Source organism: Gouania willdenowi, chromosome 21 (assembly GCF_900634775.1).
Source record: "Gouania willdenowi chromosome 21, fGouWil2.1, whole genome shotgun sequence".
NCBI classification, from domain to species: domain Eukaryota; kingdom Metazoa; phylum Chordata; class Actinopteri; order Blenniiformes; family Gobiesocidae; genus Gouania; species Gouania willdenowi.
The window spans coordinates 30,042,785-30,070,421 of NC_041064.1; the positions used below are offsets into that span (position 1 = coordinate 30,042,785).

General features: G+C 38.4%; 2 protein-coding genes across 4 annotated transcripts; both read left to right on the forward strand.

Annotated features, from left to right (window-relative positions):
• The first annotated feature begins 5 nt into the window (after nucleotides 1–5).
• On the forward strand, nucleotides 6–10,836 carry LOC114455267 (mitochondrial chaperone BCS1). 2 transcript variants are annotated; one of them, XM_028436391.1, is made up of 8 exons: nucleotides 6–168; nucleotides 598–959; nucleotides 2,647–2,786; nucleotides 5,371–5,565; nucleotides 6,758–6,821; nucleotides 6,911–7,083; nucleotides 7,165–7,282; nucleotides 10,535–10,836. In XM_028436391.1, exons 2-8 carry the CDS (start codon nucleotides 640–642, stop codon nucleotides 10,785–10,787), a joined length of 1,263 nt encoding a protein of 420 aa, XP_028292192.1. In that variant the 5' UTR covers nucleotides 6–168; nucleotides 598–639; the 3' UTR covers nucleotides 10,788–10,836. The 2 variants fall into 2 exon arrangements, with proteins under 2 accessions (XP_028292192.1, XP_028292191.1); XM_028436390.1 differs by having other exon boundaries at nucleotides 7–164.
• Nucleotides 10,837–15,667: 4,831 nt separating this feature from the next.
• cyp27a1.1 (cytochrome P450, family 27, subfamily A, polypeptide 1.1) lies at nucleotides 15,668–25,662 on the forward strand. Of its 2 annotated transcripts, XR_003672662.1 has the most exons (10): nucleotides 15,668–15,918; nucleotides 16,287–16,468; nucleotides 19,013–19,212; nucleotides 19,350–19,547; nucleotides 21,361–21,524; nucleotides 22,890–23,056; nucleotides 23,222–23,303; nucleotides 23,814–24,014; nucleotides 25,086–25,303; nucleotides 25,568–25,662. XR_003672662.1 is itself a non-coding variant. In XM_028436389.1 (9 exons), exons 1-9 carry the CDS (start codon nucleotides 15,697–15,699, stop codon nucleotides 25,215–25,217), a joined length of 1,548 nt encoding a protein of 515 aa, XP_028292190.1. In that variant the 5' UTR covers nucleotides 15,668–15,696; the 3' UTR covers nucleotides 25,218–25,399. The 2 variants fall into 2 exon arrangements, 1 of the variants encoding a protein (XP_028292190.1); XM_028436389.1 differs by lacking the exon at nucleotides 25,568–25,662 and having other exon boundaries at nucleotides 25,086–25,399.
• The last annotated feature ends 1,975 nt before the right edge of the window (nucleotides 25,663–27,637 follow it).

Below are 27,637 nucleotides of genomic sequence, written 5' to 3' on the forward strand. Positions count from 1 at the left end.
CAGTGAACACAGGAAGTGGAGTGGAGTTCTAAACACATGAGCGGACCGACCATAGACATATGATAGGACAACAGCACACATGGGTGAAAGACGTGCCTTTATTTATTTATCGTATTTTCCACTAAAAACTGATTGAACAGAACAAAGAGGCGTGAAGGCTACGAGTGAGTCAGTACACAATTAAATACAAACAGCCTTATATCGCATGTAGTAGCTGTCATCACGTTAACTTGACAGCTTTGATTAATGTATGTATGTTTTATTATATTATTCCAATTGTATATTTGTGTTATTATTTTGAACTTATTTTTTGTTCTACTGTAATGTGTGCACTTGTGTTTAATTTTTATTTGATTATGTATGTTCTTTCTTTCTTTTTTTCTTTCTTTCTTTCTAGTGTTTAATCTTTTTATTTGTAAAATTTATCGAGCCTCTGTGACACAAGTAATTTCCCCCTGGGATAAATAATGTATTTCTGATTGTGATTCTGATCAGCCTGTTAATAGTAATACTACTACTACTAATAATAATAATAATAATAAATGACTGCAGATCCAGCATTGAGTCTCAAAGCCATGTCCTTCCCCAAACCTTCAGATTGATGCTTTCCGTGGAGTGACCCATCAGCACAACCTCATCATGCCTCTGTCAGACTTCCTGGACGGTCTGAAGGACAACCCCTACTTTGGGGCTGGATTTGGGCTGGTCGGGATCGGGACAGCCTTGGCCTTGGCCAGGAAAAGTGCCCAGGTGGGGATGATCTTCTTCCGCAGGCACTACATGACCACCCTGGAGGTCCCGAGCCGGGACAAGAGCTACACGTGGCTGCTGAGCTGGATCACCAAACATGCGAGACACACTCAGCACCTGAGCGTGGAGACATCCTACCTGGCACACGAGAGCGGACGTGTGCACACACAGTTTGACTTCCACCCAAGTCCTGGAAACCACATCATATGGTAAAGAAATGCTCCATCACTCCATTTATTTATTTTTATGTTCTCATCAATTCAAGTTGTGTTGACCAGGGCAGCTGAAGCCAATTATTCATTTCAGTATGCTTTCCTAGGTCTCAAGGATCAAACTCAAGGCCCGGGGGCCAAATCTGGCCATTTAGAGCATCCAATTCGGCCCCCAGCAGAAGGAAACAAATTCAGCAAAACCATGAATCATTGTGTAAATTACCAACTAATTCAGGTGTAGATATCTCCAAAATAATTCACAACTTCAATGAAACTTGACAATATTAGCAGGTGTTACATTTTCCCCATGCTTATATCACATGATGGCAATCATTTTTAATCTCAAATTGTTAAAATAACTCTCAGTAATTCCAAATTCCTGTAATTTTCTTAAAATTATTTCACAAAAATTCCCTAAATAACATAAAAATTGGCCACAAATTGAAATAAATTGAAAGTGAAGATGCTGAATAGACTGATAGCTGTCACTTATTACTTTGATATTAGCAGTCCCATACATATTCTATAATTTATTTATATGTGGAAGTGCAAACTACATCACAATAATCATTTTCCCGCCTAAAATCTGCGACTCACTTAGGATGAACTGCTCAGTATTCGGCCCCTGAACTAAAATGAGTTTGACACCCCTGCACTCGTTTGATTAAAGTATTCTAACTAATGTAATGTAGCTCCAGCCAAACGAGAGAACAATGTTTTTATGGATTACCGTACTTGACTTAACGATAATTGTTTATTTACTACAGACTACAAATGTTTACAGGATAATAACATCATTTTTGTTCTCCCCAAAGTTCTGAAAGACTAGCTCAAAATGAACAAATATGAAATATCATTAGCATTATGACCCTGCAAATTCTAGTTTCTTTGTACCTGTTTGTACTGGATTCACAAACAAATGCATGAGGACAAATAATTAGGCTTGGAAAGTTCTGTTAAGTTTGAACTGTTTCAATTGATTTTTTGATTTATAAGGTTATACATATGATCCTCAGAACAGCATATAAATCACAGTGAGATGATCACTGAGTTCGTCTTATCCCAGACCTTCCCCTAAACAAACTACGCTAAAGAACTCACTCACATGTGCTGCCCCTTAAAGGAGTAAAAGCCAAAACTGGCTCATATTGTGCAGCTGTTCGTGAATAAAAGTACCAGTCCCATTGTGTATTTTTTCTACTTTTGTTTATTTTTGTTCTTTTATATATTTTTGTTGTATCATTGTGCATTTTTTCTCTTTTTGTGTCCTTTTGTGTCTGTGTTGTTTTTTGTGTATTTCTATGTTTATTTGTATGTTTTTGGAGTTTTTCCCTGTACTTTTGATGTTCTTTTATGTAATTTTGTTATCCCATTGTCCATTTTCTTCTCTTTTTGTGTGTTTTGTTGTCTTATTAAGTTTTTGTGTTGTTCTTTTGGGTATTTCTCTGTCAATTTGTGTTTTTTTTGTTTTTTTTCATTTTGTGCATTTACTTTTTTACCATTCTTAAAGCACTGATGTTAATTTAGCCTGTGTGGCATTTTGCATCAGCAAATGTAACCCTAAATTGTCTTTTTTTGAATAAAAATGATCAAGATTTATATTGTATTTCACCATTATGAGAAAAAAAATTCCATTGTTTGTGATCTTTATTGTGATGGACTTATCCATTGTGTTGGTTTGCAGGTATGGCAAGAAGTGGATCAGAGTGGAGCGGACCAGGGAGAAGCAGATGGTGGACCTGCACACGGGAACGCCGTGGGAGTCAGTCACCTTTACCGCTTTAGGCAGGGACCGACAAATCTTCTTCAATATCCTACAGGAAGGTACGACTCTATTTTCACGACTACAGACATCTCAGGGATGAAAGATCTGAAAAACAGTAAAGGGTGGTAAACTTTAGTGATGCAGTTTCCTCACCTGCTGTGCGGAACTCACTAAGATTGCAGCAATGATTAGTGCACATGCAGAAGTGGTGCAGACTGCCCTATTTAAATGAGCATTTTGTACGTTTTGTTTTGAACATGGAGGGTGAACATGAGTGCGTGGAAGCTATAATAAAAATGTGAAGCAGCAGAATTGAAGGTGTTGGAAGAGGAAACAAAAAAAAATGGATGAATTGCAGCAGATATATTGATAGATAGATACAGTGGGGCAAAAAAGTATTTAGTCAGCCACCAATTGTGCAAGTACTCCTACTTAAAAAGATGAGCCAGGCCTGTAATTTTCATCATAGCTATACCTCAACTATGAGAGACAAAATGAGAAAAAAAATCCATAAAATCAGATAGTAGGATTTTTAATGAATGAATTGGTAAATCCCTCGATAAAATAAGTATTCTGTCACCTACAAACAAGCAAGATTTTTGGCTCTCATAGACCTGTAACTTCTTCTTTAAGAGGCTCCTCTGTCCTCCACTCGTTACCTGTGTTAATGGCACCTGTTTGAACTCGTTATCAGTATAAAAGACACCTGTCCACAACCTCAAACAGTCACACTCCAAACTCCACAATGACCAAGACCAAAGAGCTGTCAAAGGACACCAGAAACAAAAGTGTAGACCTGCACCAGGCTGGGAAGACTGAATCTGCAATAGGTAAGCAGCTTGGTGTGAAGAAATCAACTGTGGGAGCAATTATTAGAAAATGGAAGACTTACAAGACCACTGATAATCTCCAAGTGAATGACCTGCAGAGAGCTGGCACTAAAGTAACAAAGGCTACCATCAGTAACACAGGGACTCAAATCCTGCAGTGCCAGACGTTTCCCCCTGCTTAAGACAGTACATGTCTGGGCCCATCTGAAGTTTGCTACAGAGCATTTGGATGATCCAGAAGAGGATTGGACGAATGTCATATGGTCAGATGAAACCAAAATAGAACTTTTTGGAAAAAACTCAACTCGTTGTGTTTGGAGGACAAAGAACACCATACCTACTGTAAAGCATGGGGGTGGTAACATCATGCTTTGGGGCTGTTTCTCTGCAAAGGGACCAGGACGACTGATCCGTGTAAAGGAAAGAATGAATGGGGCCTGGATTAGTGGTTAGCACGTCCGCCTCACAGCAAGAAGGTCCTGGGTTCAAGCCCTGGGGTGGACTTGGGTCCTTTCTGTGTGGAGTTTGCATGTTCTCCTTGTGCTGCGTGGGTTTCCTCCGGGTACTCCGGCTTCCTCCCACCATCCAAAAACATGACTGTAAGGTTGATTGGAGTCTCTAAATTGCCCATAGGAGTGAATGAGAGAGTGAATGGTTGTCTGTGTCTGTGTTGCCCTGTGATGGACTGGCGCCCTGTCCAGGGTGTACCCCCACCCAGCGCCCTATGAGAGCCGGAAATTGGCACCGGCAGACCCCCGCGACCCTGTTAAAATGGGAATAAGCGGGTATGAAAATGGATGGATGAATGGGGCCATGTATCGCGAGATTTTGAGTGAAAACCTCCCATCAGCAAGAGCATTGAAGATGAAACGTGGCTGGATCTTTCAGCACAACAATGATCCCAAACACACCTCCCGGGCAATGAAGGAGTGGCTTTGTAAGAAGCATTTCAAGGTCCTGGAGTGGCCTAGCCAGTCTCCAGATCTCAACCCCATAGAAAATCTTTGGAGAGAGTTGAAAGTTTGTGTTGTCCAGCAACAGCCCCAAAACATCACTGCTCTAGAGCAGGGGTGTCCAATTTCGGTCCTCGAGGGCCACTATCCAGCATGTTTTAGATGTTTCCCTCTTCCAACACACCTGATTCAAATGATCAACTCCTCATCCAGCTCTGCAGAAGCCTGATAACGATCCTAATCATTTGAATCAGGTGTGTTGAAAGAGGGAAACATCTAAAACATGCTGGATTGTGGCCCTCAAGGACCAGAATTGGACACCTCTGCGTGTCTGTGTGTGAGACAGTGATTTGCAGAGCAGAGATGGACGCGCAGCCAGCTTTCTCACACACACACACACACACACACACACACACACAGCTGGAGCCTTTTTTCCATCTCCGCTGTGTTTTCTGTCCACATTTACTGCAGCAATGATCTCTGCGTGTATGTTTGCACCTGCTTTTCAGTCATACTATTAGAACTAGAACAATCACTGCAGACAGTTCCAGATTTCATGAAACACATTGCTCTACTTGCATTAATTTATTTGCATTTCCTCCTCCCATATTTTTGCACCCCCTACTATGCATATTCATTAGAGGGAAACGCGCTAAATGGATTGGGGGATCATTGGGAAAAGTAGAGGCGGCACACTCCTGATTCCCTGGGCTTTGTACTCCTTATTAGCATGTGGAGTGATGTTTGCACACGTTTTAATTGCACTAAACATTTAGTGAATCTGTCCCTCAGTGTTATTTAACAGCAGCTGTGCTGCAACAATGTGGACCCACGCTGCAGCTGTTTGTGGTATTTTACAGCCCGAGAATTGGCCCTGAAGCAGGAGGAGGGGAGGACAGTGATGTACACAGCCATGGGAGGAGAGTGGAGGCCGTTTGGTTTCCCACGGCGACGAAGACCCCTCAGCTCTGTGGTGCTGGAGGAGGGCGTCGCTCAAAGGATTGTCGACGACGTGAAGGACTTCATTGGAAACCCCAAGTGGTACACAGATCGAGGTCAGAAATCTCAGGACATGCTGTCTTTCAGAATTTTGTCCTAATGTTGATGAATGCATGTTGTTTGAAGAAAAAACCTGGAGATTTTCAGCATCTTTTCAGATTCTTTTTTGTGGCTATATCCACAGGAAATCTACTAAAATGATATATTGAAGAATAATTGACTCTTAAGTTTAAACGGGTGTTACTGGTGTTGTGTTTTTCTGGATCAAAGCTGAGGATCAAATCTTACACTTTCATCCAACGTGTTATTTGCAAAGTTGCAGGATGTGTAGCAGATGATGTTGATAGGGGAACCAGGGCTGGACCATATGAACCAAAACTTATATCTCGATATTTTTTTCTCAAAATGGCGATGTATGATATAAATCCCAATATTTTTAACTCAATAAAGTCTTACCAAAAAAACAATTCTGGATTAAATTTGCTGAAGCAAAATGCCACACAGGCACAACAAACGGCTCCACAATATGTGCCACTTTTGGCTTTTTCTCCTCTACGGGACAGCACGTGTGAGTGAGTTCTGTAGTGTGGCTTGTTTTGATGAAGGTTTGGGTGAGGACGAAATCAGTGTTTTAATACAAAATAAGCTATGAAATAAAAACATATTGTTAAAGGCGACATTGTAATTTTCTATATCACCAAAATAGAAATCTTAATAAATTTTCAATGTCGATATATTGCCCATGTTAGAACACTGCACATGCACACATATCAGTAACTCTGCAATTGGTTTAAAAGTGTGGAGAAAATGCAAGAAGCCATATGATTGGCTGAAAGCAAACAAACCTGATTGGCTGATTAATCTGTCAATCACTTTTATCAGCCAATGGTGACGTTCGTTGACCCGCGACGTCATGGCAGTCTCAAAATTCACCACACACATTTCTCTCACAAATGTGCAGATGTTTCACAGCACAGACGCAGTTTGTAAATGCACATTCAGCAATTTGCATTATCTGTGGATTTATATTACAAGTGTGCCTCAAAATAATATTTGTGAAGTCGAGCGTGTGCATTTCAGAATTTATATTACAGGTTTGCATAAAATATATATTTGCGAAACAGATCGTGTGCATTTGTGAATCTGAAATACAACTGCGAAACAAAGCATGTGCATTCGTGAAAAACCCTGCAAGAGTTCATTCATTATGATACTGTTCTGATTCCATATGTAACTGGTTCTCTGCAGGTATTCCCTACAGAAGAGGATATTTGCTCTATGGTCCTCCAGGATGTGGAAAGAGCAGCTTTATGTGAGTCTGGACTTCCTGTCCTTTCTGATTCTTTTCTGTCATTCTTCACGTGGAGAATCATTCCCACTCTTTTGCCTGTTCTGTTTCAGAACGGCGTTGGCAGGTGAGCTGGGCTACAGCATCTGTCTGCTGAGTCTCAGCGACCGCACGCTATCAGACGACCGTCTGAACCACCTCCTGAGTGTGGCCCCACAGCAGAGCATCATTCTGCTGGAGGACGTAGATGCAGCTTTCGTCAGCCGAGAGCTGCTTCCCACTGAGAGTGAGTAGAAGGAGGATCATTGGTGCTTTGATGATTACTGATGGTATTTGGACCAATGAGCTGTGCTTTATTTGATCTCAGACCCTCTGGCCTATCAAGGGATGGGACGATTGACCTTCAGTGGACTGCTGAACTCTCTGGATGGGGTGGCCTCATCTGAGGCTAGAATAGTTTTTATGACCACCAACTTCATAGACAGGTAAGGCTGTACGCAGGGTAGGGGTGATTTACATTTTAATCTTATTTATTGGTTTATTTAACAGGGACAGTGAACATTAATATCCATACAGAAAATGTACCAGATTTAGCCAGAAGGTTATTTTTTTATCTGTAGTCCCTGGACAGAATGTTCAAATGTCACCCTAAAAGAATACAAATTACAGGAAATATTCAATAAAATATACAGTGAAAAATGTAACTACATAATGACATATCACACTTCCATTCACATATTATAAAAATAAAAAATAAAATAAGAAAATAAACAGAGACAATCATCAGATTAAAACATACAAGTTCATAAAATAAAATGTTAAAAAGTCACCAAGAGGCACACACAGTCAGGGTAGCCACAGGTTAGTGTTGGCATGACTGATTAGAGATGAGACAGTGTTTGAGGTGTGATTTAAATTAAATTAAATTAAAGGGCACATATATGCAATTTTTCACCCCTCTCCATTTCTTCTAAGAACCCCAAAAACATAGTATTTGAGGTTTATTTTCCCAAACTCAAGTGGACTACTTGTGCGTATTCATGAATGGGCATATCAGACGCTCACTCGCTCTTCTACGAGGGAAATCAGTGATCAACAAAGCCATTTTATTTGTGCTATCCACACACTGTTGACTGCACATTACAGTAAAACACATGGATATTAAGCGGCTATCATTATTGTGAGTCCGGCTCATCGCTTAGGGTCTCGCAGCAGCAGTCATTTGAACTCTCAGGAGTGTGAGGCTGCTAAGTCACTTGCTTTTTCTCCTCTGCTCTTCTAACTACAGGAATAGTGCATTTAAGGTGATAGTCATTTGTTTTCTCCAACCGCTGCATCGCATTGTTTCACAAACACGTCAGACAAGCGATACGAGGAGATATAACAGGTTCGACAATGCGCCGAACCACGAGATGTGCTGGAAACCATAAGAGCAGAATACACCTCTGCATGAACAAATAGTGCTTACAGTACAGTGTATGTTCACCGTGGAGACGCGGGACCAGCAGCAGGAAAGTTCTGTAGTTAGTTTTGCCGTAGCCATCACTCCTTCGCTAGCGAGAAAAACAATTTCACTTGTGATGTCACAAATGTGGAACATTTGAAATGGAGCATTTTTCTTTGTGTTGTAAGACTTACACAGACCACAAACAAACCACTAGATGGATTTATTTCATATTTTGTGTCTTCAATTATGTCTTCAATTATCTCTGTTCATTTACAACTCAATTACAATTACGTTGACCTGCATTTTCCCCTACTACTATTATTTTTCCTCTCAATTACAATTACTTTCTCAATTACTCGTGTTCAATTACAGTGAATCACATTTACTGAGCCTTTAATAAATAATCTCATATAACTTGACCTTCCTCTTGTGTTAGCTTTCTGTTAGCATCTCTTATGGTAAGGGGGCAGTTTTGATCCAAGTCATAGAGCAGCTGTAAAATACACTATAAAATATTATCGATCATCTAATTTGTTTTTTATCTCTTTGTTACCTTGTCGGGGATCCTAATCAATGAAAATATTGGTAATAATGTTTTTGGTGTTGGCATATGGTCTGTATACCCCTTGTATTTTATTTTGTAAATTGGTGAAATGATCCTCAAGAGAACCAACAAGTAAACTTGATATTTTAATAATTGTTAACTACGTATGTGTAAGCCATAAAACTGTAACATGCTTCCCCAGTTTAGCACTTAATTACAATTTTTATAGAATGTGCATCCCAATTACAAAGTCAAATATTAAAGTAAATTACATCATAATTGTACTTAATTACCAATTACGCAGGTTTTTTTTCTCAACTTTGGGGTTGCCTGAAATGTTTAGTAATAATAAAATAAAATGTAAATACTGATTAAAATTATATTTAAAACATTTTTTTAAACTGTGTTTATTTTTATTTATGTATTTATTTATTTTGCACAATTAAAAAATAAACATTACATAATATCACAGAAATAAATAGATGCTCAAAGATATTTAATAATTATTATTCTTTTTCAAATTAAAACACTACACACAATGTCAGACAACTGTATATCTATAATTTCACTTTCTCAAATCTAAATCTAGTTCAAATAAGATGCAGTATAAAAATATCTGAGCTTGCTCATATTGTCACTTTGTGCTTTAATCCTGGCAACTCTGTATTTGTAACACAGTGTAACAAACATGAGCAAAGAAATAAGTTTAGAGAAGAAAAAGTCTCTGTGGTCACCAGAAATTAGTGATAGAAAAATGGGATCACGACAAGAAAAAGGTTGGAAACCTCTTTTGTTAAGGAATGTAGAAACCTACAGCACTGTCAGAGCAATGGTTTATTAAATATTTGATGCAAATGTACACAGAGTGATTGCAGATCAACACAAGGTCAGGAATGGTCTCCCTAAGGTCAAAGGTCAAAGTGACCAGTGTCAGCAGAAGCTCACAGTTTATTTATGAAGTCTATTTGTTTAAATCCTGCATGTAAATCTTCAATAGAGATCTTTAATGTCAGACCTGAAACCAATCATGTTTAACATTGTTTGTGATCAAATCAGGGTTTATTGGATTAAAAAACAACAATGTATTACTATATTTTAAAGGTAGAGCATACAAACATAAATCCATTTGTGTATGCAAACACAAAAACAACTTGTAATTGTGTTTACAGTGTCGTACCAAACAGCATTAAATTGTATTTTTAAACTTGCTTTTTCTTATTTTCAAATTGAATCAATGATATTTCAAGCATATGATTTCAATGGTCTTGATGTGAATTCTGTTGTATTTGTTTATTTTTTTAGTGTTTCTGTGAATAGATTTGACAACTTGCTGACTTTGTCTTGGTATTCCAATTTAGAAAATGTAACTCATACAAACATGAACATGCATTTGTGGTTATTGTGTTATTATCCCCAAGAATATATCAAAAGTACTGCACAGGTGTTGGGTGTTTGGATGATTGTATTTTTTATTTTTGTCATTTTCTTTAGACAAAAAAAACAACAGGATGAGGTAGAATTTAAGAGTTCAGGGTTCAGTTTCTCTGTCTGTTTGTCCTTTACACATTACACTATTATAATATTGTGCTGTTAAAACACAATTAAAGGAACTTGCTTTTTTTATTTGAATATTTTGGACATTTCTAATGCAATGACAGATTTATTTCAGTGACATGTTGTGTTTTTGAATTAGAGTTGTGCATGTTGACAATAACATGTGGTCCTTTCTGTAATCTGTGGCCACAGATTAGACCCAGCACTGATCCGGCCAGGCCGCGTGGACCTGAAGCAGTACATCGGCCACTGCAGCCACTGGCAGCTCTCCCACATGTTCCAGAGGTTTTACCCTGAGGAGTCGCCCTCTGAAGCCCAGCTCTTTGCAGAGCGGGCCCTAGCAGCCCACTCTGAAATAAGTGCAGCGCAAGTTCAAGGACACCTCCTGCTGCACAAGTTGGACCCAGTGGGATCCATTAAGAATGTGGGCGAGATGAAGAGCTGACAGGAGCAGCCTGTGTTCATAGACTGTAAAATAAAAAGAAATGAAAGAACTAAGAACATCAATTGTTTTGTAAAATACACTAAAAACAAATATATATCATCTAATTTCTTTCCTATCTATTGGTTACCTTGTTAGGCTTCCTAATCAATGAAAATATAAGTTTTCATATTTTTGTTGTGAGCATCTGAACCTTTTTTGTGTCAGTATAGTCCTAGATTTAATTTTTTTAATGGTAAAATGTGAGAAAGATTGATATGAAACATTTTAACACTAGCATGACCAGAGTGGTGTCATTTGACACCTATACCTTTAATGTCCAAGCTGGTGTCAGATGGCGGGTGTGAACAACTCAGCTTGTGACCATTGTTATGTTACTGAGGCCACTACTCCCCCCTCAGCTAGGGTGGGGGGGGTGGCTAGGTAGGTTCCAGGACACAAAGACCTTTTGTATTCTCCTTTGTGTTTCCCATACAGCAGCTACATAGAGGTTGCAACTTATATTTCAACTTTTGCAACAGAAAGTAGTAAGTAGTAATCGTGAGACGTCAACACAGTTTGTTTGCATTCTTGGTGAAATTTATTTAATAGAGATTTTGTGAACAATTCTGGCACTGCTACACCTCCTTTATGCATTTGCCACATGCAAACTTGTCACAATACATACAACGCTTGGTGGCACGGTTTTTCCTGCAGCAACACTTCACCTGGCACAATGCCCTTTTCCCCACATCAGGTGTGGGTGGTTGTTGCTGAAGGTTTTGCTCATTCACCTCCTTGGCTGCCATATGAGACTGGGCAAGCTCATTTGCAAGCTCCAGCAAGAAGTCCACCCTCCTCTCCTTGACCCCAGTGCATGCCTGATAAAGCACATGTGCGTTCAGCGCTGCAATGTCAATCATGTTGTAAAACACAGCGACTGGCCAACGCCGTGTTCCTGAACGCACAGTGTACTTTCGAACCATCTGGGCCATGACGTCCACACCGCATTTCATGCTGTTGTAGTCGGTGACTGTGTTCGGCTTTTTTTTCCGAGTAGCCTCAGTCTCCACCACGCTGTGCACGCTACTGAGGAGGCAGACAGTCTTCTTTCGTTTGGGCACATAAACAGTCAGTGTGGCACCAGAGGTTGAAAACACTTCTGTGCTGAATTCCTCACGGGCCAAATTCTTTTTAGCTGAATCTGGAAGCTCCCGGCGAATCTTATTGACTGTGCCAAGGAGGGTGGTCTTCCGGCTGTGCAGTCGACGTGCTAGTGACAATGAAGTGAAAAAATTGTCGATTGTAACAGTTCTTCCTTTGTCCATAAACGGTTCCATAAGCTTCATCACCACATTTTCAGACAATCTCTCCCCAGGTGGACGACTGGGGTCTTTGCCAAGATATGGGATGATTTTGCACACATACTTGGATTTAAGGTCACATGCCACACAGAACTTGATACCAAACTTGTCCGGCTTCGTTGCAATGTATTGCAAGAAACAGCAGCGAGTCTTAGTTGGAAAAAGTTGCTCATCTATGGTGATGTGCCTGCCTGGGTTGTACGAAGTGATGCGGTTGGCAACAAAAGACCCCCAAACGTCAGAGATTGCAGCAAACCGGTCAGTCGCAACTCGTTCACCACGTGTGTCCTTGTCGTCGAAGCGTAGATGCTGAATGATGTCCTTGAAACGGTTTCGAGCCATAATCCTGTTGATCAGGGGCGGTCCCAGTTTTGCTGACCATGCGTCATGCAGCGATGGAAGGCGGACAATCCCCCACAGAAGCAGGATGGCAATGAACGCCATTAGTTCAGGTATGGCCATGAACCAGTTCTCATGTTGTGTCTGGAGTGCATGCTGGACAGTCCACTCCTGAATGGTCCGAAGCATTTCCAGAGTTATGAAGCAGAAGAAACTCTGTAAGCGACTCGTCACCTTTCTTCTGGCCAAAGCAGTTGGCTCTCCATCTGTGACGTGACCTTCAATTGGGCTGTGATGGAGAGGCCTTCCGACCTGTTCTTCACGCCACGCTGTGCCGTCTTTTGCCGTCTCTGTCAGCCGCTCGTGTGTCTCCAGGCGACCTCTCTTTTCTGAAGGTGGCGAATCCTCCTCATGTATAGGGTGATCATATTTTTGAGATGTGATTAATGAGACATTAAAAACACAACTGCCATAATCAGCAAACAAAAAAAAGGATGTTTAGAAAATCTTACCGGAAGAAATTTCAGAGTCAGAACTCAGCTGAAGGGATATTTCTTCGTCATTTAGGATCATCTCCAAAGCCTGCTGAGAGCTGTAAACTTTTGACATCCTTGCTTCTCAGTCGCCAGAGTCAGTGAAATATCTGCCCTGAGTTGGCTATTTTTTCACCTTGAGGTGATAAGCCTTTTCAAACTTTCACTATGGTTCAGTACTTCCGCATTGGGTCAAAGGTCAAGAGGGATAATGTCAGCATAACTGATGGTGTAAACAGAGATTGAGATTGTTTTTCCCTGTTGAAGCATTGATTCTTTGTGCATCTTGTGCACTTTCTTCAAATTTGTAAAATAATAGCTTAATAAAATAATTCATGGACCTGGTTAGTGAATGGTGGACCTCGTGAATTTACCTTTTTAAAGTGAGAACTCAAACAGTCCTTTTCACACTCGGAAATCTTGCTTTACCATAAATAGCAACAATACATTTGATTTATAAGCACAAAAACAATAAAGGTAAATAGTGAAAATACAGGAGTAGGAAACAGGAGCTTGGTTGCTTTATTACTGTTTTTATTTTTCTAATTTTATTTATTGTGGTTTATTAATTGATCACAACACACATGGCTCATATTAATTTGGCCATTCTTATCCAATAATTCCATATAATGTTATTTGGATTAACAAACATCTACCTGGGAGAAACTGGTTTCTCAACACTGGCCATCATTTACACCAACCCCCAAAGTTGTCACTGCCCAGCTGCACATTCCGATCGAATGGCTGCATTTACATAAGAGAGGTGGCCCACTGAGTTGCAAATGAGTGTCATTTGGCGGCCTCTGGGCAGGGCAGCAGGAGTAAGAAAACCTTGGGCATGCTAGTGTTAATTATTGTTAACATATGTGTAGAACTGTACCATGGTTCCCCAGTTTTGTGTTTAGTTATAATTGACATTTTTAATACATTTTCATAGCAATTATAGTTATAAAGTCAATATCTGACCTCAATTATAATTACAACAGCAACAGATTTTTAAAATTATAATTACACCATAATTGTAATTAATTACCAATTATGTGATTACAATTATAGTTGACCCCAATCCTGGCATTCATAAAAACCTCTGAAAAACACAACCTTCACCCAACGAGGCCTGGACTGAGCTTGGCCTCCTGTGTGTAGTGATGCTGTTCAGGATGTCACCTTTGAAAGTTCAGAGTACTGGTTGATCCAAATGTGGAAGCACTGAATCACCTTCACGAAATATGTTCCTGGTTTTAATACTTGAAACATGTCTTATGTTGTTGATCAGGGGTGGACTGGCCATCTGACACACCGGGCATCGTCCTGGTGGGCCGTTGACCCAAAGTAGGCCGGTGCGGTCCGCTACGGTTTCTTTTTTTGACATGGTAACAGGAAGCTAAGAATGTCCAAAAGTGGCAAAAACTTGGTGAGAAAAGAGTGAAAAGTGACTAAAATGGGCCAAAAGCTGTCAAGAGTGGCCAAAAAGGGGCAAACAAAGAGGAACCAGGTGTTTTCTATGGGCAAAATGAGGCAAACAATAGTAAGTAATTTTTTATTTATAAAGCACTTTTCTCAGATAAAAATCACAAAGTGCTGTATAGAACACAGGAGAAATTTAAACAACAGCAGCAGCATCATAAAAGTAAAAAGATATATTTAAAATCCATTTAACCAAAGGCTTTTCTGAAGAGCGCAGTCTCTAAAACTGAATTATGATGTCGTTTTTTTTTTTTTTTTACAGCATTTTCTTTTTTGCTCTAATGCAAACAACTTGAGTCAAATTGCATTTTGAAACACAGAATTCTGAATATTTATTGTGTGGAGGGAAGAGAGAACCTGCAAACTTTAAGCAGAGAGACTCCAGCCTAGAAAAGAACTCAGCTATGTTTGTGCTTTCCAACAATGCACCATAGTAAGCAGTGCAGTGAGTTTTTAATCATTTCCTCAACCATCGTATTCTCAGCTGTATGGAATGAAGCATCTCCACCTCGTATTTCATTGACCACTTTATCAGAACACAATGTTTCCTCTTTGCTTAAGTTCTGTGCAGCCTCTGAATGTTCTGTGTGAAGCACACCTACAGTATCTCAGAATCAGAATCAGAATCATCTTTATTGGCCAAGTGTATGTTGTACACACGAGGAATTTGACTCGGTCAACTGTGCTCTCTCCAATAGTGAAACATTCAATAATAAACAATCAACTAGAAGAGATGATAATAAGTATAAACATAAGTATAAATATAAACAGTAGTTAGACTAGAATGTGCAAATAACAAGATGTTAATAATAATAATAATAATAATAATAATAATAATAGTATAAAAAAAATAAACAAATACAAAATAAAAATTAAAAAAAATAAGATAAAAAGAAGGAAAAAAAAATAATAGCAAAGAAAGATAATAATAAAATATAATAATATTAAAAGGAAAATAGTGCAGTAGAGCATTGATAAGTAGTGCAGGAGAACATTTAAATTAAAGGTATGTACATGAACATTCTCAGTGTCAGATTGATCCAGGGTTGTTATGTTTGGTTCCAGGGTTTTTCCACAGAAACAGGATGATCTCAGTGATGATCTTGAAGCTGTGGGTCAGTAAGAGCTGTGCTGGAAGGGTTAAACCTTCTGAAACTCAAGGCCCCTCCCTGCTCCACTGCTCTCTGGGATGTAACTTGAGTCCTGTGTATTTGCTGTGCTGCCCTGACTATGGCTGCCTCCCTGTCCTGGACATTGATGCGTAGACATGGTTGCTGGTTGCTGCCTGGCCCATTGACCTCAGTCAGCTGCAGGGAGGCAGGACGGCTGGCCTCTGGGACCCTCACTGAGGACAAGCATCGGACACTGCAGGACCTCCCTAAAGTTCACTTCTTGGAGTTCCTTTACAGAGTGACATGTCAGGGTTTCTACAACCGAACACATGAGCTACAGGTACTTTTTATGAACTCATAGTTACAAATGATCCTTAGGCTTAAAACACTGTGGTGCAGGTTTCTGTGTGAATGATTCAGTGATCATGTAATGAGTACACAGTTGGACTAGTTTGTTGAGTTAATGGGCAAGACTTTAGAATGAATAGGTGCATTCACTCCATTAATGACACAGTGAGAGCACACAATAGAATAAGCTAAGAAGGTTGTAGGACATTTGTTGCCATAGTAACCCCACAGCTAACAACATTCTGATGACCATGATGCATGCAGTCGTTGGAAAATGAACCAGCTGCTGAACCTGCACTTATTTCCACAGCTGTTCTTGCTCACACAGATGTTTCTTCTCTCTTTGTCGACCTTCTCCAGATCCACGAGAAGCAGCGGCTTGGTCCGATCTACAGAGATGGGATGAACCAGGTGTGTGTGAGCAGCCCGGAGCTGCTGGAGGAAGTCCTGAGGAAGGAGGAGAAGTTTCCTTGCCGAACAGACATGGCTATTTGGAAAGAGTTCCGTGACATGAAGGGATTTGGCTATGGTCCTTTCACAGAGTAAGACTGCTTACTAAGCACTTTTCACTGCTAACATTTAGTAAAAGTAAGACCTGAGTTCCTTATTGGATGGCTTTCCATGGATAAGGTTGTCATGTGGGTTGTTATGGCAGAGTGAACTAGCAGTAAACCTGTGTTGTAACCTCACCATATGTTCCTAGAACTAAATAGTTATTATCAAACAAGCCAATAGGTTGGTGGGGGCTGTGTGGGGGGATTATCAATGAACATTACCTTTACATATTGATACACACACAACTTGAGTTAAAACAAATGAAAATATGGAGCAGTTTATAGCTGAGATAATGCAGAATATCACAGCAGTTATGACAAAAAACCCTGATAAATTAAAAGAATTCCAAATAATCAAAAATAAACAATGAAATAAGAAGTGTTTACAATTTAACTTTCATTATTGTTTTTTTAAAACTGAACTTCTGCTGTCAGAGGAGAGAACGGAGAGAAGTCATAATCAGAGTTTTTTGGTTTTTGTTGCATTTTGTATGAATTGACATTGACATTGAGATTGAGAACCTCTGTTGTAATAGAAGTATAAGTAGATAAGTAAGAATCCATCCATCCTCTGCAAGGTTTGAAAGCTCAGTTTTTTTTTAATAATTCAGCATGGTTGAGTATTTACACATGCTGTCAAAGGTCAACACTACAAAAAGTGCAATCATTATGAGACGGCAATGCATGTTTTGTTAATTGTGACCATCACCAGCCCTAAGGAAGGGAAAGAAATATTTCATTATAGGGAGGATATAAAAAGGGAGAGCAGTGTTACACCTGGGTGGAGGGGGAGGGGGAGGGGAAAAGGAGCAGGGAGGAGAGACTCAAGGTAGGAAATAGAAAGGGTGGGGAAGAATAGATTATTTTACAGTGAGGGTATGATGTGAAGTTGTAGAACATATTGTGCTTACTGTGTTGTGTAATCAAGCCAGTATAGTGACAAGTGTGAAGCTTAGCTATAATGGTGGTGGCTGTGGACAGGGGGAATGAGTGAGTGGTAATACCTAAAGCAGGTATTTGGGATTAACGTGTCTAATGGCTGAGTATTTCTAAAGCATTTGCAAACCAAAGAAGCTGCTTCCATGTGTGGGTGAAATTACTGTAATAACATCATAGTGGATACAAAGGACAACATCTTACTGTTCAGAAACTGTTAGCTTTACTCCAAACTTTTCACAGTCCTGTTCCCCTTCAGACTAAAGCCATGTACCCCCTACTCCTAAAAAACTTAATAATGTAATCAAATGTCATATACAAATACAATGTCATAATGTAGCCCTACAGTGAAATTTGTCTCTGAATTTTACATATCCTTTTGAGGAACAATATATAACAAAAAAGACTAATGATCTGTAAGTACACAAGACAGCATGTTATTCAGAATTATGACTTGATTTATTTAATTTATTTATTAATTTATTTTCAATGAGAACCAAACCTTTTTGGAAAAAGAAATGGTTGAACAGAACTCAATGCAATTTTGGGCTAAATTTGAGACAGTCTGAGTCTGAAATTGTTCTCCACGTAAAATCTTGTTCCATATTTGTTTTTATGTTTGTCAAAGCTGAAAAATCCACTTTCACACAAGTACGTGGTGGCGAAGGGAATCAAAGCAAAGCAACGTTGCTCTTGTCATATTTGCGCTTTTTTGAAAATGCAATGCATGGAGGCTCCTGATTGCTGGTCTATTTATATCACAGTTTTTAATGTTGTCATGGTGTTTCTAATTGTTATTCACGTACTGTACCCCCATGACAATTTTTGGCTAATTTCTAACCCTTTAGGTAGTAGTTTAAAATGTAGTTTAAAGCATGCACCACGTTAGGTGGAAAAACATATATTTCCATGTATAGATTTATTGAAATTATTTCATACTTAAAATGTCTGTAATGACAAACGTGAGCCCTGTAGGGATGAGCGTACACGTTTTCTAAGCTGGTTTTTTTTTTTTTTAACATTCCGCTCTGTGTGTTTTTTTATTGGCAGTGGCTATCCGTATGGGTGCCGTATCAATATACCGACATTCTATCCATAAGCAGCGCCCCTCATTGGCCAGTTTAGGTCACGTGATAGGTCAGTCATTGGCCAGTTTACGTGTACTTCGGTAAACGTACCAATAGCACCGGGGGTTGTCCGTATGGCAGTCGTACAAATAGACATTTTATTTTTTATTTTCTTGGAGAAGGAGCAATTGTAGCGCTCATAAAGGGACAATCAGCGCTGTGCGAGTCCGACCAGGAGTCCATAAAGGTGTAGTTATCTTGGCGGGTCTGTAGACGTATTTCTCGGGCAAAAGTACCATGTGCGTCTTCTGTCAGTTCAATAAATGACACGAAATGTAATGTACAAATATAGAAAATTTCCATGTTTTAAAAGACGGTTGGTCACCCTAATGTGGGCATCAACACATTAATAAAAATGCTACCAAGCTTGTTGTGGTGTGCATTATTATTTTTTCATTCATTGTTGCAAATTTGTAATTCAAGAGATATGTTATGATTTCACATTTCTTTTCTTTTTTGTTCTTCGTAGGGATGGGGAAAAGTGGTATAACTTGAGGGTGATGCTAAACAAGCGTATGCTGCACCCAAAGGACTCAGTACAGTATGGTTCAGTTATCAATAATGTAGTTACAGACTTCATCAAGAAAATCCACAACAGGGACCAGAGCAGCACTGCTGAATATTTGGTTCCAGACATCGCCAATGAGTTCTATCTCTTTTCACTGGAAGGTAGAAAGCAAACACGCTGTGTATGTAAACAAAAAAACACTATAATGTCTAATAAAAAGGTGTTTAAACAAGTCATACATGACCAAAGTGAAAACGTTTATCATTGTGCTCATATCATGTCTCTTGTTATCATTCAGGCATCGCTGCTATATTGTTTGAAACCAGACTTGGATGCCTGGAGGAGGAAATCCCTGCTGGGACACAAGAATTCATCAACTCAATCGCTCGGATGTTTTCCTACTCCATGGCTGCTCACATCACTCCAAAATGGGCACGTCGTTTCCTGCCTCACTGGGAACGCTACATCGCAGGCTGGGATGGAATCTTTAGTTTTGGTGAGCTTTTGTTGTTAGGATATTCTGTTTTCTACATGTACTTTAGAATAATAGTAACAAGAGTTACAAGACAGCTATTAATGATACAATTTGGATTTTCAGAAATTTAAATCACTATCTCATAAGAGAGTAAGAAATAATCGATTCGGCGATATATTGCGACAATTAACCGCACAATTATCGTATCAATCCAAAAAATGTCCAAAATGATTTTTTAAATCATGTTTTTAACGGAAAAAAAACCATTTAATTAACTAATGCAAAGCAGTACATACTGTAAATGCCCAGTCATGGGTGTCAGTGAACCACATCAGACCTTGTTAAACTATCTCACTCCTCAATGCTTTAGCTGGAAGTTGAATGCACTTTATTTTCATTAAACATACTGGACACTTTTAAAGATGTATGTGGTTACTTTAAAAGCATTTTTTAAAAAAATGAATATACATTATTCTGCTGTATAAGCAAATGTTTAACCTTTTTCAAAATATAATTTGACAGTTTGATCAACATACCACTTGTTTTTTAATACCTTTTTGTATAAAGGTGAAATTTGTCATTTATGATATCGCAATATATCGCAATGTATATTGTATTGTTCTGAATATATCAGGATACATCTTATCGTGATATGGAAATCTTGAATCGTATCATCAGATTCACGGCAATATTAGCCATACCAGCCGTCATTGCCTGATCCCATTAGATCTCCGAAGCTAAGCAGGTCTGGGCCTGGTTAGTAGGTGATGGAGACCACTGAGAATTCCAGGTGCTACAGTGGGGTGGCAGTCACCCCAGTGGTATGTGTCATTGTGTTCTTGGGCAAGGCACTTTACCCACATTGCCTATATGAATGTAGTGTGTGAGTGAGTGTTGGTGGTGGTCGGAGGGGCTGATGGCGCACTTTGGCAGCCTCGCTTCCGTCTATCTGCCCCAGAGCAGCTGTGGCTACAATAGTAGCTTACCACCACTAAGTGTGGAGTGAAAGAATAATCCCTTAATTCTGTAAAGTGACTGAGTGACCAAAAAAGCGCTATATAAAATTGATGCATTATTATTTTATTAGGAATGTCTCGATACAACTTTATTTCCGATATGATACCGATATTGCAGCCTTGCGTATCGACCGATTCTGATATTGATCCAATATCAGCATGAATCATACATACTTTTAATAAAAAAAACAACTTTCTTTCATAAAAAAATAATAATTACTTATTTTGTAGTGTGGAATGTTAGAAAAGGCTTGATCAAGTGATGTTACTCAGAGAACAATAGTCAGCAACAGTAGGTATGACAAAAAACTGACCCATTTATTATTAACTAATTGGTTACATACATTTTTACCTTCAACTTAATAGCTACAGTATTCTACAATTGACTAAAATAAATAAAAAATGAATTTGAATATAATTGGAAATTTGAATCCGAAAAGATTGCACTTCCTGTAGTGTTGACCTTTGACAGCATGTGCAGACAAAGAAAAAAAAAAGGAAATTTGAATCCGATATCCGATGTTCGTTTTCAGCCTGATATCGGACCAATATCCGATATTGGATCGGGACACCCCTACCTAATATCTCAGGTTCACTGAACATTTATGAATTTGGACTACAGGAGGACACCTGCAGCATTAAATGATGTCATATATATATATATAACCAAAACATTTAGGTTTCATACAGTCGTCATACTACCAGACAATTTCAGCTCTTGGGCACAATAAAAATGATAACACCTTCATTTGAAATACAGCATGATCCAGAATGCTGTCATGAATCGTTGTGTTTTTTCTCTGCTTGTTTTATTCCAGCTAAAGAGTTGATTGACAAAAAAATCGAGCTAATCCAGCAGCATGTGGACACTGACCAGGATATGGAGGGAGAATACTTAACGTACCTCCTCTCAAACGTTCAGATGAGCACCAAAGATGTGTACGGCAGCATCACTGAGCTCCTGTTAGCAGGCGTGGATACGGTAAATCCAATCTCACAGATCCACATCATATAAACACGTTTTCTTACCTTTTAAGTTTTAGCACAATTATTCTCATTGTTCATTTCAGTTATTTATTTAGCACACATTAAAGAAACAACGTTAAAGGTGCAAGGAGGGAATATTAGAGCTCCACCCCTTTCAGTAAACACAAACAACTTAGAATAAGAGCTAACAAACAATTACACACTTATAGAATCCTGAAACAAAATGCACAATTTAAACTTTCATGTATGAGGGAAAACAATATATAAACAATGTACACAAAAATCCTCAATATCAAAAGACAAATGAAAATATTGAACCAAATGTCACGGGGCTACCCCGTGCCCTCTAAACTGTTTGTAAGATTTTAATGTAAAAACAAATGCATCATTAGTAGTAAAAGTGTTTGTCACCCATTGCTACATGTGCTTTGTTTGTTGAACCAAGAAGTGGCAAACAGAACAGAAGCCTGTCATTGGTTTATATAGTGGTGGGCTTCTTGGAAGGTACCACATGTAATAGAGTTGGAGGGGTGTTTCTTAGCAAATACAAATAACCATTTTTTCAAGTATATGTCAAAATTTGCTTACCTCTTAACATTGCTAATATTAATATACAATTGTTTGGTAAATGTTAAATGCATTGTTGGTCTTTAATTTGTCCGAGATGAGTTAATTGATTTCCCCTCAGATCATGTGCTTTGGTACCTCCCCCTCAGTACTATATAAGAGGAGGCTGGAGGCATTGTGGGGGTTGGTGTTTGGTGTCAGAGCTGTCAGGTGGTAAAACAAAGTTTGTACAGAGCTGCAAACGAGTTTGTGTAGAGCTCAATCTTTATTTGTTTCCACTTTTTCCCCTCTTTTTTCAAGTTGGATGTCTTCTATTTTTCTTCAGGCCTGGATTGTAAATACTGCTGCACTTTTACCACTGTAAATAAATACACTTTGACTGCATTTTTGGGAACCTTGGACTACTTTTTGAGCCTACCCACTAGGCCATTCTCACACCAAATATTAATTGAAATTCAAAAAAGAAACACAAACTTAAAACATATATACTGTACACACATATACTGTACACATGCAAAAACAAACACACATATTACATATGCATTGTAATCATGGTGGCATAGAGTAAAGTGAGGGAGGACATGAAGTAATTATGTGTAATGTTGGAGGACTTATAAATGGATAAGAAGTTTTTTAACGTCAAAGAGTGAGTAGGAGGATATGGATCTAACAGCTCACATACACTTCTGTGCATTTGTAGGAGTTTATTGTGTGTTGTCAAAATATGTTCATCCTTATGTGTGACTAAACAAAGGCTATTGTTAAGTGTTTCCTTATCTCTTTGTCGCTAAAGACCTCCAACACCCTTACATGGGCTTTGTACCAGCTGTCCATCAATCCACGCATCCAGGATAGACTTTATGAAGAAGTGTCCACAACTGTACCATCAGATCGCATCCCCACGGCCGCAGACGTCACCCACATGCCTTATTTAAGAGCCGTTATCAAGGAAACTCTCAGGTGAGACAGAAACAGCTGCACATTTAATGGTCAGCTTCTCTTGAACTGATTCTCAATAGGATGCAGGGATTGAGATCTTCTTTTTTCTGGCCTATATTGCCTGTATGCTCCTGTTGCAAACAGCTGATACTAAAGCACGTCACTATGTGAACTTTTCTTTCACAGAATGTATCCCGTGGTCCCTGTGAATGCAAGGGTCATGACAGAGAAGAGCGTTACTATTGGTGGATATGAAATCCCAAAAAATGTAGGTTTGGCTTTTAACTACTGTACAGTATTTTCATCACTAGTACAATCTTTGTGCAACATGTTAAAAAAAAACAAAAAAAACAAAACAAACAACTTCATTATTTGGTGGAAAAAAAACTGAAGTTTAAAGTAAACTTGCAAAACTTATTGTTATTTAAAATTGAGGCATTTTAAAATTTAAAACTTAAAATTAAAACTTTTTCAAAACCAACAACTTATCCTGTGCACCATGTTTTTTCTGCCAATTAGAGCAATTTTACACCAAGATAAATGTGTAAAATGAAAAACAGTCAAACACTGACATTTTGTCAAAATGTCATAATGTGTGTTTTTTCTTAGTCTTCCTTGTGTGTTGGGTCATTTATATATATAAAAAAAACAGCATTTTATACCATTATAAGTACACCACAGCTCCTGCAATAATGTTATCACTTGCTCTAAAGAAATACAATCTAAAAAAAATGAAATGTATAACTCTGAATTCCTTGTTTTTTCTCTTTTCACACAGACCACTTTTGTGCTGTGTCACTACGCCATCAGTCAGGATACAAAGAATTTCTCTGACTCTTCAACCTTCAATCCTGACAGATGGCTTCGGGATGGTCGTGAGAGGCCACACCCCTTCAGTTCTATCCCATTTGGCTTTGGAGTGCGAGGCTGCGTTGGCCGTAGGATAGCTGAGCTGGAAATGTATCTGCTTCTGTCTCGGGTTAGTAGGAGAATAAAAGTCTGCATCAAAGCCACCTTTAGATCTATTGTTAGCATGAGCTGAACATTGGTTTCAAAACAGAAGCCTACATGGTTTCTAATGAGAAAAAGAAGTCACAATTTTTATCATGTAATCTTTTATATATTTTTCTTTTAGGTACAACAGTTAAAAACTACAAAAGTGATACAAAATGATTCATATAATATTCATTTGTCTCAAATCTAGTCAGTTAGGACACAAGCAAACATTTAGTTCATCTTTAATATAAATTCATCAGCACTGAACTGAATTGTATTTACATTTCATTTGACGAATATTAACTTAAATGCCCTGCGAGCAGCATTAGCCTAATTTCTTTACTCCTCACGTTAGACAAGGTGGTTTCATCTCTTTTTTTATGTAAGATATTAGTGATTGTCAGTTTAGGTTTTTTTTTCTTCTATCATAAAGTAGTTTAATAACAGTTCCATTATTGTTTATGAGATTATGATATAAGTTTATTAGGATTGAGTTTAAAATAAACAATAGACAGGATTTAAATATTTTACATAAGTGCTGTAAGTCAACATTTTCATCATTTGCTCTTCAAGTCATTTCCATCAGATACTTTTATTCTACTTTGAATACCTTTAGATACTCACTTCTTTTCTACCATCAGTTTTTTTTTCTGAAATGTAATTGGCTAAACAAAACATTTTATTCCATAAAAAATGCCATAACTTAGTGTCTATTGATTTCCACTTCACATACTGTGTGGATTCTTATTTTTAGGCTTCAACAATGGACATGAACCAGTTAATTTTATTTAACAAATAAATCACTACACTGGCTCCATAACTGCATGTGAGAACTGTAAAGCTATTTTCCTGATTGTACTGAGGAGATGAGTGAGTTTTTTTGTACTTCTACCTAACAAGAACTTTAATGGGATTTTTTTTATACTTAAAAAATGAATAAGGCCTTACTGCTTTCACTGACTGGGATTCATTACTTTATCCAACACTGGCAGTAAATCTCTTTCAGACAATGTGACATAATGTGATTTCTAACTTATTTTTGTTTTTTTTTTAGCTCATCAGGCAGTTTGAAATCAAAGTGAACCCCACTATCAGAGAGGTGAAAAGCATCAACCGGGTTGTTCTGGTCCCAGACCAAAAACTCAACCTGCACCTTGTGAACAGAAGCTGTAAAAATGTTGCTTAATTTAAAGACTGACTCAGCTGTTTGTGTTCAATGATACAGAAACAAGACCATTCACCTGTGTGTAGGCCTCACATTCATCTCCATCCATCCATCCATCCATCTGTCCATCCATCCAACCATCCATCCATCCATCCATCCATTCATCCATCCATCCATCCATCCATCCATCCATCCATCCATCCATCCATCCAACCAACCATCCATCCATCCAACCAACCAACCATCCATCTATTCATCCATCCATTTATCCATCCATCTGTTCATCCATCCATTCATCCATCCATCTATTCATCCATATATCAGTCTGTCCATCCATCCATCTATTCCTCCATTCATTCATCCACCTGTCAATCCATCCATCCATCCATCTGTCCATCCATCCAACCATCCATCCATCCATCCATCCATCCATCCAACCAACCATCCATCCATCCAACCAACCAACCATCCATCTATTCATCCATCCATTTATCCATCCATCTGTTCATCCATCCATTCATCCATCCATCTATTCATCCATATATCAGTCTGTCCATCCATCCATCTATTCCTCCATTCATTCATCCACCTGTCAATCCATACATCCATTTATTCATTCATCTGTCAATCCATTCATTCATTAATCCATCCATCCATCCATCCAACCATCCCTCCATCCATTGGAAGATTCCATATATTTTGACAAGTGGACAGAGGCCTGGATTTAAACCAACATTTCTCAATAATAGAGGGAACCTATAGTACAGTATACTACATTTCACATTAACATTGTTGGAAGTTTGTGTTGTATTGACAAAGATGAAGTACCATGTAGCCCCATATATTTGAAACTTACGGTAAATCATCAAGTGATTGTAAAATTGCCAGATTTCTGATTTCTAAAACCACTTCACTTTCCTTCTACAGTCTAAAAACGTGTCTGTCTATCGGTCAGGTTAATTTGATCTATAAACTATAGGAATAATGGGAGTTTAAATGCATTATTCTGTCTCTGAGTGTTAGCATTGTGATCAACCCTCCAGTGTGTACGATGTTGGTACCCAGTGACATACTGTATGTGATGGGCTCTGTCTAACATCAGGCACAGCAGTGGTTCTCAACCCTTTAGTCGTGTGTATGTTAGGCTTCATTTTTTGCATTATTCAACCTTTTGTTTTTTGTTGTGCTCTCTTCTGAACTGTCTATTGTGACTATGCTGGTCACCAGGAATCACTTACTAGATAGAAAGGCTATTGATTCATGTTTTCATGACATTTGGGCTTTTATGGAGTTGAAGCCATGATTTACAACAGATGGAACTAATTATGGCTCAAACAGGAAAATAAATACATAAATAATAAGAAAGTGGGAAAATAGATAGTTTGTAAGCAACCACTGCAATGTCCTCATGGAACTCTGAGAGTGTGCATACCCCTGAGGGAAAGCTCTGCTGTACATGATACAGGATGAATAATAATAATAATAATAATGATAATAAATTATTATTATTATTAATAATAATAATAATAATAATAATAATAATAATAATAATAATAATAATAATAATGCATTGGATTTTATATAGCGCTTTTCATAGACACACAAAGCGCTTTAGATGGCATTATTCTTTCACTCCACACACAGTGGTGTAAGCTATTATTGTAGCCACTACCAACACTCACTCACACACCACATTCATATTAGGCAATGTGGGTGGACTGGAGAATCTTGCCGAGGGACACAATGACAGATACCACTAGAGCACCTGGAATTCTCAGTTGCCTCCCATCCAACTACTAACCAGGCCCAGTCTTGCTTAGCTTCTGAGATCTGATGAGATCAGATCGGGCAATAACAGGCAGGTATGGCCACAAAGGGGCTAAAGAAAAAATAGAAACAGAATATTGTTTACATATTTGTCCTTCAACTCTTTCATTCACTAATGTGCAAAACTAAAGAGATTGTCATTAGTCTTTTAAATTAGTTACATTACCAATCTGATGAAATTAGGCACTGCTTTTTTAAACTCAATTTAGTGCTCCAACAAGCACAGATTAATAAAACCTTATGAGAAGATTCAACTTTGAACCTGAGAAAATACAACCACTAGTGGCGTAGAATGCCAAAGAAAAGCATGTAATGACATTCATTTATTAGTCATTTTTTTGATCAAAGTCAAAAAGTAAATTTTAGGAACTTACAGTAAGCCGCTGTTTAAATCCACAGCCTTAAATAGACACTCTTAAATGATATAACACAACTTTATTTTTTTTATTTCCTTATTAGTAGAGAAAAATTGAAATATTAAAAACAAGAGTACTCAGAGCGCAAAACTCTGCCAAGTGCCAAATATTGGCAGTTATCAATGATCCTGATCATTATATAATTGAGATGTAATGCGCAATCTGGATCCAATCTGTATTACACTCAGTTGGGTAATT

Bases quoted from the DNA above. Each gene is read 5' to 3' on its own strand.
- LOC114455267 (XM_028436391.1), top strand. From the start codon at position 640: ATGCCTCTGTCAGACTTCCTGGACGGTCTGAAGGACAACCCCTACTTT. The intron at 960-2,646 runs GTAAAGAAATGC...GTTGGTTTGCAG, and splicing joins CCTGGAAACCACATCATATG to GTATGGCAAGAAGTGGATCA. The intron at 6,822-6,910 runs GTGAGTCTGGAC...GTTCTGTTTCAG, and splicing joins TGTGGAAAGAGCAGCTTTAT to AACGGCGTTGGCAGGTGAGC.
- cyp27a1.1 (XM_028436389.1), top strand. From the start codon at position 15,697: ATGGCTGCCTCCCTGTCCTGGACATTGATGCGTAGACATGGTTGCTGG. The intron at 23,057-23,221 runs GTGAGACAGAAA...TTTCTTTCACAG, and splicing joins GTTATCAAGGAAACTCTCAG to AATGTATCCCGTGGTCCCTG. The intron at 24,015-25,085 runs GTTAGTAGGAGA...TTTTTTTTTTAG, and splicing joins TGTATCTGCTTCTGTCTCGG to CTCATCAGGCAGTTTGAAAT.